The sequence below is a fragment of the Ctenopharyngodon idella genome, chromosome 16 (genome assembly GCF_019924925.1).
Source record: "Ctenopharyngodon idella isolate HZGC_01 chromosome 16, HZGC01, whole genome shotgun sequence".
Lineage (NCBI taxonomy): Eukaryota > Metazoa > Chordata > Actinopteri > Cypriniformes > Xenocyprididae > Ctenopharyngodon > Ctenopharyngodon idella.
This window is the reverse complement of record NC_067235.1, coordinates 24856341-24871498: the sequence shown is the minus strand read 5'-3', so window position 1 is coordinate 24871498 and position 15158 is coordinate 24856341. Positions and strand designations below refer to the sequence as shown.

General features: G+C 41.4%; 1 protein-coding gene across 1 annotated transcript; it reads right to left on the bottom strand.

Moving 5' to 3' along the window:
• Positions 1-516: 516 nt before the first annotated feature.
• sgk2b (serum/glucocorticoid regulated kinase 2b) lies at positions 517-5709 on the bottom strand. Its single transcript, XM_051866392.1, has 12 exons — positions 5502-5709; positions 5097-5145; positions 4690-4744; positions 4388-4428; positions 4247-4304; positions 4076-4159; positions 3861-3992; positions 2615-2727; positions 2263-2482; positions 2022-2177; positions 1827-1916; positions 517-1127 (listed from the first exon to the last, which is right to left on the bottom strand). The coding sequence occupies exons 1-12, from the start codon at positions 5566-5568 to the stop codon at positions 978-980; spliced, it is 1215 nt and encodes a 404-aa protein (XP_051722352.1). The 5' UTR covers positions 5569-5709; the 3' UTR covers positions 517-977.
• Positions 5710-15158: the final 9449 nt, after the last annotated feature.

The following is a 15158-nucleotide window of genomic DNA, read 5'->3' as shown; positions in this document are numbered from 1 at the left end:
CCTCTGATTTGATTTCCTGTAAAATATCACGTGTTCAGGTTTTACTCCGCAAATCAATTTTGAAGGGCATACTTTGGCCATATGCAATAAATAGAGAAACGCAGAGCTTATTCATGAAGAAACACTGTGTCGAGCTTCAAACTGAAGTTCATAATGTTTAAATAGTGTTTTGACAGCCGCATTGTGGCAAGAGTGGCGAAAAGGAAGACGCCACAAGATGGCGCTGTGAGCTTAAAAGTGGAGATCTCTTATTGGTTGGCACGTTGTTTGTAAAGTAGGTTTGAGGCAAATCCAGGAAGCAGAAAATATTGCCATTTATAAAAATGACGTTAAAACACCGCAAAGTAGTAGCAAATGATACATTTACATGAATGACATCTGTGTGCTTCTTTGTGACCCAGGTCTCGATTACAGTACAGCGCGTGCACAACTGTGATATGTTTGTGATCCCTTATTTCTTTTTCAAAAAACACGTTAATAGACCTTTCAAAATAAAACACACTTCATAATCGTACATTAGCTTAAAATAATTTAATTGTTTCCATTCCAAAAATTGGACATTCTTGTACTGATCAGACAATTTCATTACAAACACTTACCAATTCAATCTTAATACTGTACACAAGTACATTAACATTCAGATTTTACATTCTTTCGGTCTCACAACTTCAAATCTCTTTTATAATCAAACATCCGATGCAACCTGTAGTCTCACTTCATCTCTTTACAATATAGTACAGTCAGAACAGCACTAAACATTGTATTTCTGTACAAATAGTTTTTTTTTATCAAATAGGGCTACAAAATAATTAAATAACATATGAATGTTAGGAAAACACAGTCACTTTTGATAGAAACTTTGTAGTCATGTGCAAAAGCATTGGTCCAGCTAACATAAAAAAATGAACTGTGTTTAAGTTAAACGTCATTAGAAACATGTTCTGACAAAATGTCTATTGGTCTGACAAAAATTTGTCTTAGTGCCCACGAGTCAGTGAGAGAATGTTTTCATTGATGTAGGTGAAACCAGGAAAGGTTGCTCCAGACTCCTCACATGTTCCTAGTGAGTGTGGAACAGGAAGTTCTGTAAACCGAGGGTCAATGTTCGTGAGGTCACCAGGGCCAGACTGAAATGTAACCAAATACAAATTATTTACACATTATTTATGTAAAATAAGCTCATGTCCTGTAAGCACATAATTTACTCATGCTCACATTTTTTCTTCTGTGGAACACTAACAAAATATATTTAGGAGAATGTTTTTTTTCAAAATATCTTTTTTTGTGTTCCACAGAAGAAAAAAAAGTCATACTGGTTTAAACAGTAAAAATGTAAATTTTTAGGTGAACAATCCCTTTAATATGGAAGCCCTGTTTCCGCCACTAAATAAAAAAATAAAAACAGTAATTGCGACTTTTTATCTCAGAATTCTGACTTTTTTTCTCACAATTCTGATTTTTTTTCTTACAATTGCAAGTTACAAAGTCAGAATTCTGAGATATAAACTCTCAATTGCGTGATATAAAGTCACAATTCTGACCTTTTTTCGCAATTCTGGCTTTTTTTCCCTCACAATTGTGAGATATAAACTCACAATTGTGTGAAAAAAATTCTTGCAATTGTGACTTCCTCGCAATTGCGAGTTTATATCTCAGAATTATGACTTTATAACTCACAATTGTGAGAAAAAAAGTCAGAATTGTGAGATATAAACTCGCAATTGCGAGATAAAAAGTCGCAATTACTGTTTTAATTTTTTTATTTAGTAGCGGAAACGGGCTTCCATACTTTAAAGACAAAAGTATCAATTAAAAAAAAAACTCACCAGTGAGGGAACGAAAGGAGGAGAAATTTTCTTTGCAACAAGTTCATCCCAATGAATAGATGAGAAGAATGGATGAGACTGCAGCTCAGTCTAAAAGCCAAAGAAAGGGCAAAATGACATTTAGCCACTTGCTAGATAAACAAATTTCAGATTGTGTGATTGTTCGTGAATGTGTGTGTGTGCTTGTTGTGTTACCAGGTCACGTTTAGCTCCTAGTCTCTTGGCCCTGTCCCTGTTTAGCAGTCTCTTCAGCAGATCTCTGCCTGCACTAGACACTCCGGGTTTTAGTACCAAAGGCTGATAAATAATATTTCTGAGCATATCAAGACGATCTGCACTGTAGAAAGGTGGCTGGAATGAGAAAGAGTCTGTGTAAATAACACCTGTCTACCTGTATTATTTATCTAACTGAGCATTCATTGGTGGGTTTGTTTACCAGGCCGTAGAGCATTTCATGGAGAACAGCGCCCAGACCCCACCAGTCCACAGTCCTGTCATACTCCTTCTGCAGGAGAACCTCAGGTGCTAAGTACTCCGGGGTTCCACAGAAGGTTCTGGTGGTGCCACGTCCACTTACGCCCTCCTTGCACAAGCCAAAGTCGGTCAGAACCACATGACCTGCAGAATCCAGCAGAATGTTTTCTGGTTTCAGGTCCCTGTGAGCATGTGAGAAAGATGGATTACTGTAAATCTGCTGAAAGTTGGTGTTCATTTTGTTCTCACTAAGCACAAATGAATGGGCTTATCTGCTTTATACAGGCACAGATATTTCAGAAGAGTGTTGGTACCTATAGACAATCTTCAGGGAGTGTAAATATCCTAAAGCACAGGCTATCTCAGCAGCATAAAATCTGGCTCTGGGTTCTCCAAACACCCCCTCTCTCTGCATATGGTAAAAGAGCTGCAAAAATGAAAATAGACATTCATTAACATAATAATACATACAAAATAGTATTATTTGGATATGCCACAATAAAACACAAGCCTTTTGTCTCATATAATGTATATGAATATTTCATAAATTGTTCTGTTACTCAGAACAGTGATTCTCAACCTTTTTCTATGAACAGAATTATAACTATAAAATAATATTATCTATAATATATTATTAACAGAAACTGTGAGTGCCAATATAAGTAAAAATCAATTAACCACAATTCATTTTGTGCATGTTCTTTAATAAAAAACAATAAATATGAAAGAAAAAAAGATCCATTTTAGATATTTTTCATCATTTTAATGAAGTTAGATGTTTTAGTATATTAGTAATATTCATGTTAATTATATTAATAATAATTATATTGGAATAATATATTAATTAGCCCTTTGAAGTTTGCTGAGACCCCTAGTGGGCCCCGACTCCGTGGTTGAGAACCACTGCTTTAAAAGTTCAATTTCAGTTAAACTAATACAATAATTCATCTTTTTTTAAATGTCTGGATTTGCAAAGATCTAAGTAATGTGACTGTAGGCTTCGTCCACTACAATTGGCCTCAGAGTTCTTCAAACATTGGAGATGCGTAACTTATTGATTTGATATTCATTTACACAATGTGTCGCGTATATTCAGACAGAGAGATAAGAACTATGCAAAAACCAGCCATAGCTCAACTATAACTGCAAATATTCTGATAATAATCTGATGATAATATCTGATAATCTGACTATAATCTAATGTTCTGATGAGTAATCCTATTTTTGGCATCTGACTTGAACCTTTGACCTAGATTCATCTCCATAAACATGTCCAGATTCAAAGCTGTGTGTACTTGATTGTGTCTGTGTACCTACTTAACTATATTTCGGAGACAAATATGTACTTAGAAGTAAGCTAATTCTGACAAAAACTCCCTTTGGAGTCCTTATTTGTAAAAACGGTATAGAAATATAGTACATAAAGTTTTTTTTAATGTATAAAAGCAGAACATTAGGGTTAGGGTGTGATTTAGGGTTATGTTAAAAGTAATCAACTATAACATAGAACAATAGAAGTCTGTGGTATAGAATCCCATTTAGATAGCTAAGTAAACATACCTCTCCTCCACATGCATAGTCCAGCACTAGATAGAGTCTGTCCTTAGTCTGAAAGCTGAAGTGGAGCTTCACCAGGAATGGATGATTAAGAGTCTTTAACAACACCCTGTGCTCACACATGACATTTCTTTCCTGGAAAAAACAACACAATTAATACATACAGACACATTATGAGTCAAATAATTATACTAATATACTCACACAGTCATGCTCACCTCTTTCCTTGTTAAAATAATGTGTTTCTGTAGGACTTTGACTGCGTAATATCTGCCATTTTCCCTGTGTGTGGCCAAGAACACCTGAATAAAGACAATTAAACAAGGTTTGAAAAATATTTATACATTATAGAAAATACAAAGCAGAGTTTGTCTCTATAATCATTATACCTTGCCAAAGCTTCCTGTCCCGATAACCTTCAAGTAGTCAAAATCAGCCGCAGATACCCTAAAATCATATAGAAATAAATAAATATGTGTACTTGTATGTGTTTGTGTCCATATAGAGTGATAGTCGAGCACCCTGCTTACCAAGATTGTGGCTCCTCTGTTGGTGGATTACTATAACAAACCTGGGAAAGAGATCAGGGAGAGAGTCAGCAGCTTACTCCAGTGACATATGAAACCACTCCACAGTTCACTTCACTTCCTGTTACATCTATAGATTGCTGTAGTAGGTCAACGAGTACAGCAACTCAAATCAGTGCAGCTGACTTGACCTTATGTTTCTGAAAGGACTGGAGACCTTTATTAATACTTTAGCTTAGATATTGCTAATCTGTATGTAGGCCCAGGATATACAAGTAAAAATGGACTTATAAAAGTTCACTTACAGCTGCTGCACCATCATCCTCAGAAAGACTACCTTTAGGTCGCAAGAAGTCCATCCTGGAATGAGAAAAACCATATCAGAGAAATGCAGGTGTTTTTAACAAATGAAAAATCTAGCTATTTTCTTCTAAAGTTGCCACAAAGTCGCACGACCCCTATGTAACAGCACTTGGCTACTGGTTTCACTTTGGAATGTTGCTATAAGTAGGTCATGGTCTTAAAAGTGCACTGGTGGTCAGTCTGGAACATGCAGTGTAATTTCATGCAGTCATTCCTGATTTTTCAGCTGATCTTTGCAGAAATAATCAAATAACGAGTCAATTTTCTGAACTCTGCACTGGATACAGAGCCATGTGCTGCTTCACTTTTAGATCACGCAATGGAAAATGATGACTAGCACAAAACTCACTGTCGATAGATTGGGTGGCTGGATCCAATCTTCTTGTCCTTGATTAATGCTGAGAAAATAAAATATTATACAAATATTTTAATGAGTGAAATATCTGCTGCATATAGTGGATATAGAACAACGTTTGTAAGACTCAAATATGTACATTTAATATGTTCAAATCTGTATATTTAAGCATTTACCTTTATGGTACCTTTAAATTGGTTTACATTTTAAAAACAAGCAAATTTCCAAATATTTAATTTATATTTTGATAGATAGATAGATAGATGTTGTTAAAATATGATATTTTTTGAATTAAAGTTATTGTGGCAAATAAGTTCTGCGTTATATCTGACCTATCTGGTCCAAAATATCAAAATGTCTCTTCTCATTAAAGTTTAAGGAATAAGTATTTGAGCTTACCTGTAAAATATGAAACTATTCCCTTCATTTTTGCGTAAGTAACGGGACTTTTAGCCTTTTTCACCATGTTTTCGACGAGAAAGAAAGCCCTGGTTGACAGCTGTGAGTTGTGAGTCCGTCGGTAGTCTGCTGTCTTACCGGTCAGTTCTGGTTGAGCGCTGCCTCATGAGGGTAACCGTGGCCGGCTATTTTTGCAGGACACGTTGTTCCTCCCAAAAGCTGTGACGCCACTGCGCCCGTTATTCGTCACATAAGACACTCGCTAGCTTGGATAGCGCCCAGTTGTGCTCTCGCTCTCTCATTTCAACATACGGGGTCTACCATTAAATCAATTTAAGGTTATAAACAACATTTCAATGGCCACAAAGTTACATGGTTGTTAGTGGTCGCTAAATAAACTCTAACGAAACGTTATACTGGCGAGGTAGCCTATATAAATATAATCGCAAAAGCTTTGATGTTTTGTTTAAAGTGACGATTAGCTAGCTAACCAAAATCCAATTTTGGTTGCTTGAGAAAAACCTCAACTTATTCGCACTGAAATTTACTGACAGGACAGAATATTTTTAAAGTCTTACAAATTCCTCTTTCACACTCTTCTAATATACTTTATTTTCTGTATGAATTTGCATATTTAATAGTGAATTTCCTAAGTCGGCTTGTTGTTGGAGAGGGTTTCATAACTGTTCTTGGATAGGTCTATACCTTCCAATAAGGGGGATCTCCCTCATCAACCTGTCTAGGCTCTTAATAAATTAAGAGTTATCTTATTGCCATGTTGGCATGTTAACACTCTCAATCAGCCAACTTTACAGGTTACATAACAGAGATGCCTGCTTGTCACCACAGCCAAATACACATATGCAAATACACACGGAAACATAAAAGCACACGCATTAGACATTAATGCTGGAAACTTAGCCTTGGGATCATTCTGAACAGGTAAAGTGTCTGCAACAGTGCAGATCAACAACAGATGAAGAAAAACATGTTGGTACATTTGCAGAGGTAGGCCACAACACTAAACAGTTTAGCCTATATAAAACATGAAACACTATATTAAGTGATAGATTCCTATATTAGATTATTGCTGGGCTAGATTACACAAAGAAAGGGTGAGGGAAGTGAAAATCAGAGAAAAGATAAACGAGAAGACAAGATGTCATACTGTTTACGGTACACATTTAGGGTAAAGGTCAGGATTTATGGCAGTGTCAATTTAAAATAACATTTGACCTTTGATATCGGGGAACCTCGGTGAGCCATCATTGCAGAAAGAGAGGAAGGTGTAGTAAAATAACTTTTAATATGTTTTATTACAGTGCATTCTAATACTTAATTCTGATTGGTCAGTCGCAGCATTCAGCGGTCAATGATTGACCATTCGTCTTGAAAACTGATCTCCCCAGTGAAAGAGTGTGCTACTTACAAGATATTGCATATTAATAGGAAAATTGCATATTTGTTTTCTGTGGACTATTCCAAATAGAAATTTTAAAATGAATCTACAAGTGTAATAAAATAAATAAATACATTTAAACCCAAATCAATATTAAATGTTTATTTATTTAGTAAGTAGCCAAATAAAGTGACATGATGTCAGTCAGTCTGTCATTATTGGAAAAAAGATGACAGTTTATTTTGCAATAATGACTATCTGACTGTGTATTATCCATGACATAATGTTAAGACAACATACCACAGTTAGAATACATAATATTTTTAGCTGTTTACCTGTCTATAATCAAGTTGTACACCTAAAATCCAACCAAATATTTCAAATGTTTTTCTTTAATAATCCACTAGTATTTTTAATTTGTTCAACATTCTGTTTAATAATCTTGTACTCTTTTTGACATATGACATAGGTGGGCAATACCAAATAATTTATTTAAGATACCTTCCAAGAAATCCACTGATCTCTGATGTCATAGAGGGGTGGGGGTGTGGGGTATAGAGAAATCTATATTTGGCTAGCAGAAGGTTAAGGGACAGTCAGCCCTGATTAGTTTCTGAATCAGAGAGATGACACCAGGACACACAAAAAAAAACCCACCCCCCACCCACACACAGATCCATGTATCTTTGTCAAATTACCTCATGGATTCTCAATGGGAGACACAGTTAACAATCTACAAACAAAGTGTGAGTGATCCACCTTCTTGAACATTTCTCAGAACAAACCTAAGATATCACATTGTAGCTGTTGTGCATCCCAATTTAACTTAAAGGGGGGGTATCACACACAGTTCCCTTGCGATACTACACGAGTACTGCGTCGTTTGTCTTATTAATCAATATAGTTTATTAATAAGACAAGACGCTATGGGGAAAACTCCTTTTTCTCCGATTCTGAAGCCTTTATACAATCACGCAGTGTGCACTGCTCATGCATTGGTTCGTAAAGTTTAAGAAAACAAACCAATGATGGCGCGAAACACACGAGCCAATGGTGAGCGAGCCCGCCAAAAGGGGCGGGGTCTCAGGCTATATATATATTCTCCTTCAGCAACGCAGATATCATCTCTTCGCTTGATCTACGAGACTTGAAGCCGCCTTCTCGCCGCTCTGCAGCAGTTGATCAGCTCGCCTCCCTGCTCGCTGCTCTCTATTTCTGCTCGCCGCTCTCAAGCAGCTCGCCGCTCTCTAGCAGCCGCCGCCTCGAGCAGCCTGCAGCTCTCTCGCCGCCTCAGATCACCCCAGTGTAGCGCTGATCGCCCACCGCTTCGCAAGCAGCCAGATCAGCTCGCCGCTCTCTAGCAGCTCTGTTCACACGCCGCTTCCTAGCAGCCTGGTCAGCGCTTCGCCCCCGAGCCGCCTGCAGTTCGTGCGAGTGCACGGCATATCCTTTGCAACTCATTGCATATAAAAGAGCTTTTTTCTAAAGAGCAAATTTCGATTGTGGCACATGCAGAGCCCCTCTGCACGCTGATGACGGGCACAGTGAGTGCGTGCGATGTCCTGTGAAGGAACCTGGAACCAGGAACCTGTGAGGAAAAAACAGCGGGGCAGAGGATCCCAGCGCTCGGATGAGAGTGAGCTCACGTCGGCTCAGGTCCCGCGTGCCTCACTCTCTTCACAAGGAGAGGTTTCCCCCGTCCGTTTCTCCCACCCAGACCAACACCCCTCCGCCATCATAAGTGACTTGGTCTCGTTTGGGGGATCTGATGACGAGCCGCAAGTCGACAGCATGTCCCTGGCGGCTTCGGATGCAGAGGAGTGGTTGGGCTCGCTTCCTGACCCTGCCCCCTTGCCGTCTTTGGAGCCGATTGACACCAGAGCGTCAATTGATTCGGAGCTCACCTGGGTGCTGTCAAAGGCAGTTGAGCTCGGTTTGGAGTGGTCTGCGCCTGAGGAACCCACACGCAGCCGCTTAGACGAGTGGTTCCTGCCTGGACGTCATCAAGCGCCTCCTCAGCGGTCAGCGCCCTTCTTTCCTGAGGTGCATGACGAGCTCACGAAGTCATGGCGTGCTCCCTACTCTGCCCGCCTGCATCCTTCTGCCTCTCACGCTCTCACCTCTGTTGACGGCGCCGGGCAGAAAGGATATGACAAGCTGCCTCCCTTGGATGAAGCTGTGGCCGCACACCTGTGTCCGCCCGCCGCCATTGGATGGAAGACAAAGGCCGCCCACCCATCCAAGCCCTGCCTTACCACCTTGGCCCTCACTGGACGGGTGTACACCTCGGCTGGCCAAGCAGCTTCTGCTTTGCACTCCATGGCGGTACTCCAGGTGTACCAAGCGAAGCTCCTCAGAGACCTGGATGAGGCTGGACACGACTCAGCCACCTTTAAGGAGCTGCGTTGGACCCTGCGCCTCAGAAGTCGGCCTGATGTCCGAGAAAGGAAGAGGAGGAGGCTAAGTCCCGCCGCGGCCGGACCACTCTCCAAAATGCCTCGCCCAGTTTTTCTGTCACCCCATTCAGTCCCAGGTGCTCAAGAAAAAATGTTTGTTGCCTGCACAGAGCCTGTTCAAATGCCCTGGCAGTGCACTGCTGTTATAGCGACAAAAATAAAAAACAAACATACTCAAAAAGAGAGCATATTTCCTCTTCTCCACTTAGAATGCTTGGGGCTCAGGGTCAATTTTACGAAGAGCTTGTTATCCCCCAGCCAACGTGTTTCATTCCTGGGAATAATTTTAGACTCGATCCACATGAGGGCCACAGTCACTCCAGAGCGCTCTCTCTGGCCATTCAGCAGCTCGTGCAGGCCTTTACGCCCGGGGCTTCTCTGCTGCTCAGAATGTTTCAGAGGATGCTAGGTCTTACGAGCTCAGCATCTCCAGCTCTGCACCTGGGCTTACTTCGCATGCGCCCTCTGCAGTTCTGGCTGAAACCACGGGTCCCGCCCTTAGCCTGGCAACATGGTCGTTGCTCGATCAGGGTGAACCAGGTGTGTGTCACAACCCTGGCTCCCTGGATGGACCCCTGCTGGTTCCAGCAGGGCGTGGCAATCGGGGCGGTGGACAAGAGGAAGGTCGTCTTTACGGATGCCTCCATGATGGGTTGGGGAGCTCTGTGCGACAACCGTCCGGCCTTTGGTGCATGGACAGACCTGGAAAGCAAGCTACATATCAACCGCCTAGAAATGATGGCGGTATATCAAGCTCTCCAGGTTTTCCTTCCTCTCCTGGTGGGTCACCACGTCTTGTCAAGTCAGACAACATGACGGTGGTGTCCTTCATAAATCACCATGGCGGCCTCTCTTCGAAGCCCCTCTTCACTCTAGCAAAAACCTTCCTGGAGTGGGCCCAATGCAAAGCACACATACAGGGCGTGCTGAACATAGGGGCGGACATGTTGTCCCGGAGCAACCTTCCCTCAGAGGAATGGTCGCTCCACCCCAGCTCTGTCCAGAGGATTTGGGATGTCTTTGGGAAGGCAGAGGTCGACCTCTTTGCCTCAGAAGACAATCATCACTGCCCAACATATTTCTCAAAAGCCAGGGATGCGCTGGCCCATGACTGGCCCAGCCTCCTCCTTTACGCTTTTCCTCCAATCGCGCTGATCCCCCAGGTGATCAGACGAGTCAGGGAGGGTGCTCACAAGGTCCTCCTAGTGGCTCCTCTGTGGAGGACCCAACCATGGTTCTCGGAGCTATCTCAGTTATCGCCCCTGGAGCCATGGCCGTTCCCCCTGAGACGGGACCTCCTCTCCCAGGCAAGAGGAACAATTTGGCACCCCAGACCCGAGCTGTGGGATCTCCATGTGTGGTTTCTCAACAGAAGCCTGCTAGCCTCCCAGAGAACATCTTAAACACTATCTCTCAGGCCAGAGCTCCGTCTACAAGACATCTCTACTCCCTGAAATGGGCTGTCTTTGCCGCCTGGTGTACAGCACGGGGCGAGGACCCATTAACTTGTGACATATCCCAGATATTGTCCTTCCTTCAAGACTTAATGGATAAAGGCCGTACTCCCTCTACCCTTAAAGTCTACGTTGCAGCTATAGCAGCTTCTCACGTTCTTATAGCGGGGCAGTCGATAGGGAGAAACAACCTTGTTGTTCGCTTCCTTAAGGGATCCAGGAGGTTGAATTCTACCTGGGATCTTTCAGTGGTTCTCAGAGGCCTTAAAGGCCCTCCCTTTGAACCAATCCAGACTGCCGACCTACGGCCCCTCTCGCTAAAAACTGCCTTGCTGCTAGCCTTAGCATCAGTTAAGTGTGTAGGAGATTTGCAGGCGTTCTCTGTGAGCCCCTCGTGTCTAGAGTTCGGGCCTAAAGACTCCAAGGTCGTCCTGAAACCAAGACATGGATATGTTCAGAAAGTCTTATCTACCCCCTTTAGGGCGCAGATGGTTGTTCTCTCCGCTCTTCCTCCTTCTCAGGATGAACAGGAGCTGAACCTGCTCTGTCCTGTCAGAGCCCTGAGGTCTTACATTGACCGTTCCGCCTCCTTTCGTCAGGCAGAACAGCTTTTTGTCTGCTTCGGGGGCCGTTCAAAAGGTCTTCCGGTCTCGAAGCCCAGACTTTCCAGATAGATAGTCGACGCTATAGCACTCGCTTACTCCTCCTTAGTCCTTCAATGCCCCTTAGGTGTGAGAGCGCATTCCACGAGAGGTATGGGCTCCTCATGGGCGTGGTCTTGTGGTGTTTCCACTGCCGACATCTGTGCGGCGGCCAGCTGGGCCTCTCCGTCCACATTTGTCAGGTTTTATAATTTGGAGGTCCCTGCGCTTCAGTCGCAAGTCCTTTCTGTATAAGCTTCCGTGCAGTATCTAACTTATGGTTCTGCATTATGACCCCAACTGGGTCTGGGCTAAATTTTATTTCGTGCCCTCTTCTTACATATATTCTAGGCCCCACCCCGGTGCCTTAGTTATGGGCTTGAGTGGATGACTAAAGTATTTCAGTACCCCGTTACCTGGGTTACCCTGTTTGAGTGTCGGTTGTGAGCCCTTTCTCAAGTGCTCTGCTCTGATGCTCAGTCGTCCTCCTGCGTAGCACGGCGTGATTGTACTGTCCCCATAGCGTCTTGTCTTATTAATAAACTATATTGATTAGTAAGACGAACGACGCAGTTTCTTGCCTTGCTATGCGCGAGACGCCTCATGCCGTCGCTTCAGTCAAATATAATCGATTTGCCACGGTGAGACGGCCGCTTATATAGCCCGACACCCCGCCCCTTTTGGCGGGCTCACTTACCATTGGCTCGCGCGTTCCGCGCCGTCATTGGTTTGTTTTCTTAAACTTTACGAACCAATGCACGAGCAGTTCACACTGCGTGGCTTCAGAATCGGAGAAAAAGGAGTTTTCCCCATAGCATCTTGTCTTATTAACAAACTATATTGATTAATAAGACGAATGACGCAGTACTCGTTCCGTATCTAAGGGAACCGAGGCTACGTTAGTAACCGAGTACGTTTCTGCCAATCTCATGTTAAGTACCTATAGAGTAGTATAGCATCCTTCATATCGCCGAAAAGTCTGTAGTTTTATCATATTTATAAAAGATGCATACGCTGTACCGAGTCTTTCTGAAAACAGCCGAGTGCCTGGAGGCATGTCGTTGTGAGCAGAGATAGAGTGACGAGCTGTCACAAGCACCCGCAGCTTTTGTGTAGAGATCGGCTGCAAGCTATCAATGGTTAGCTAAACAAATATATTTAAACACACACAATACACCATCACGTTATCCATGGATAACTTTTGAATCACTATAATGAATATAGTGTATAGTGAATGATGAATAATGAATTTATAAATTCACTACGTTCGTATTGTTTACATTATATGCACTTAGGCATCTATTCCCAACAAAACAGACATTTGAAGCAGTTTTACTCACCACCTGCGGTTCTGACTCATGACTGAGATCATTATCACTGTGACTGCTCCATCTTTCAGTTTCAAACGATCTGTAAATCCAGCATAGAACTGGGCTTTGTTTACGAAACCATGAGCGCCGATCCCGAGGGCTTGAACAGCCACGGAAAAACACGAGATATTCTCAATTCATTTTAACCAATAAAAACGCGATTGCAACTATCAGTTTCTATGGTTAATTTAATGACAAATATCCAGAGTACATCAATGTAATGCGTGAGAACAAAACTCTCAGCTCCACTTAACGCTGGGTTCTTTGGGAAGCAAGGTTATCTTTCCCTCACAACCAAAAACACACTTCTTTGGTGACATTGTTGATTTTGTGAAGTCCTGTGACCTGTGCAGCGCGGCCGATGACTTCCGTAAAGCCAAACGCGCGTTGATGGGCGTGCTCTTGCTCTCTCTCTGGTCGACGTGTGCGTGCACGCCCTTCCGGGAGAAGTGCCCGTACAAGGAATTCCGCCCCCGTTTACGTCACTCTGGCCCATACTCGAAAAAAAACCCCGAAGTTCGTGAGGATTTGGAAGAGTATTTTTGGCACAGAAATACTCCGTCATACGTCCAACTCGTGTTTTGCAACTTTGGCCATGTTTAGCATGATAATCCAACTCTTTAAGTTTTAAATAAGTGTAAATAAGTCAGAATGCATGAAATAGCATTATAACATATAATAGCATTATATTTGGAGTCATATGACTGTACCACCATAATAACCCTGAGGTTCTGACCTTAAACTGGTCTAGCTGGTCTCCCAGCATAACCAAGCTGGGGTGGGATTCACCAAATTCTTCTTATAAAAGAAGTTAAGAAATTTTTAAAGATAAATTTATAAGAAGTTCTTAAGAATGTTTTTACGAAACTGCAATTTATGATATTCTCAAATGTTTTCTTAAGAACTTTTTATTTTTTCCTAAGAAGAAAAAGTTGTTGGTGTTATATGATTGTATAGTAACCGTAATAATTATAATGAATGCACACACTATTTTTGTCATGACTATCTTAAAAGGTTATTTGTAAAGAGTCCGTCTCAAGACAGAGCGGTCTGTTGCATTCATTTGCACTCATTTTTTTTCTCTGTTTTTTTACAGTTGTTACTGAATATCAATTTTAGCAAAAAATAATGGCATGCATAAATATGACAGTGTCACTTCAGAGTACTCGGGCACATCCCTAGTAATATGCTGGTCTATATCAGGGTTTCTCAAATCTGGCCCTGGAGGCGGGCCGCTGCCCTGCAGAGTTTAGCTCAAACCCAAATCAAAATCACCTACATGTAACTCTGAAGACCTTGATTAGTTTGTTCACATCTTTGATTTGGGTTAGAGCTAAACTCTGAAGGGCAGTGGCCCTGTAGGGCCAGATTTGAGGAACCCAGCTTATATGTAACTAGTGTTATGTTGTAATCAGTGTTGGGGAAAGTTACTTTTAAAAGTAATGCATTACAATATTGCGTTACTCCCTAAAAAAGTAACTAATTGCGTTACTTATTTACTTTTTAGGAAAAGTAATGCGTTACATTACTTTTGCGTTACCTTTTCTCACCTCAGCTGGGCATGTTTTTTTTTTTTTTTAATAAGATAAAAAAAAAAAAGTTCTATTTTTGGCAAATGTCAAAGCTCTTTCACACCAAAAGTGAAATGAATAAGCCTCAGGCTGAAGAAAAATGCATATTTATGCCTGTACAGGAGAGGGTGCAGCTCAAACAAACCTTTCAGCTGTGCTGCCATTCTGGATTAAAGAAGAATAGGATATAGGAGAAGGAAGTTCAAAACTCTTATTTCTAAATCTAATCTAAAGTAATTTTTGCTTATATGGTTGAATTAGGTCAGCAGCAAAGACATTGATTAATAAAGTGAGATTAAATACATAAAGTATATTTGTGTAATTTAATATAGTTAATTATTACAGGTTTGCATAAAATTCTGAGATTGCATTTCACTGTTTTTATTCATTTTGAGGAATACTGAATGTTTTTGGGCAAGTGAGATGAGTAAATGCATGTTCACATTTAGTCTAGAACTACAATAACCAATAAACAATAAATCATGTTCACACATGGGGACAGGAGAGCTGTCAGTCCATAAATGTGAAAAAGTAATTTGCGTTACTTATTTGAAAAAGTAACTTATTTTGTTGTAAATTGAAAAAATAATGCATTACTTTACTAGTTACTTAAGTAATCTGATTACGTAACTCAAGTTACTTACTTAAAGGGTTAGTTCACCCAGAAATGAAATTTCTGACATTAATTACTCGCCCTCGTGTCTTTCCAAACCTGTAAGACCTTCACTCATTTTCGGAATACAAATTAAGGTGTTTTTGATGAAAT

What these genes read in the sequence shown, in the direction of transcription:
- sgk2b (XM_051866392.1), bottom strand. Translation starts at nt 5,568, where the DNA reads ATGGTGAAAAAGGCTAAAAGTCCCGTTACTTACGCAAAAATGAAGGGA. An exon ending in ACTATGCATGTGGAGGAGAG is followed by an intron (nt 2,728 to 3,860) that starts GTATGTTTACTT and finishes TCATTTTTGCAG; the next exon opens with CTCTTTTACCATATGCAGAG. An exon ending in ATGAAATGCTCTACGGCCTG is followed by an intron (nt 2,178 to 2,262) that starts GTAAACAAACCC and finishes TTCTCATTCCAG; the next exon opens with CCACCTTTCTACAGTGCAGA.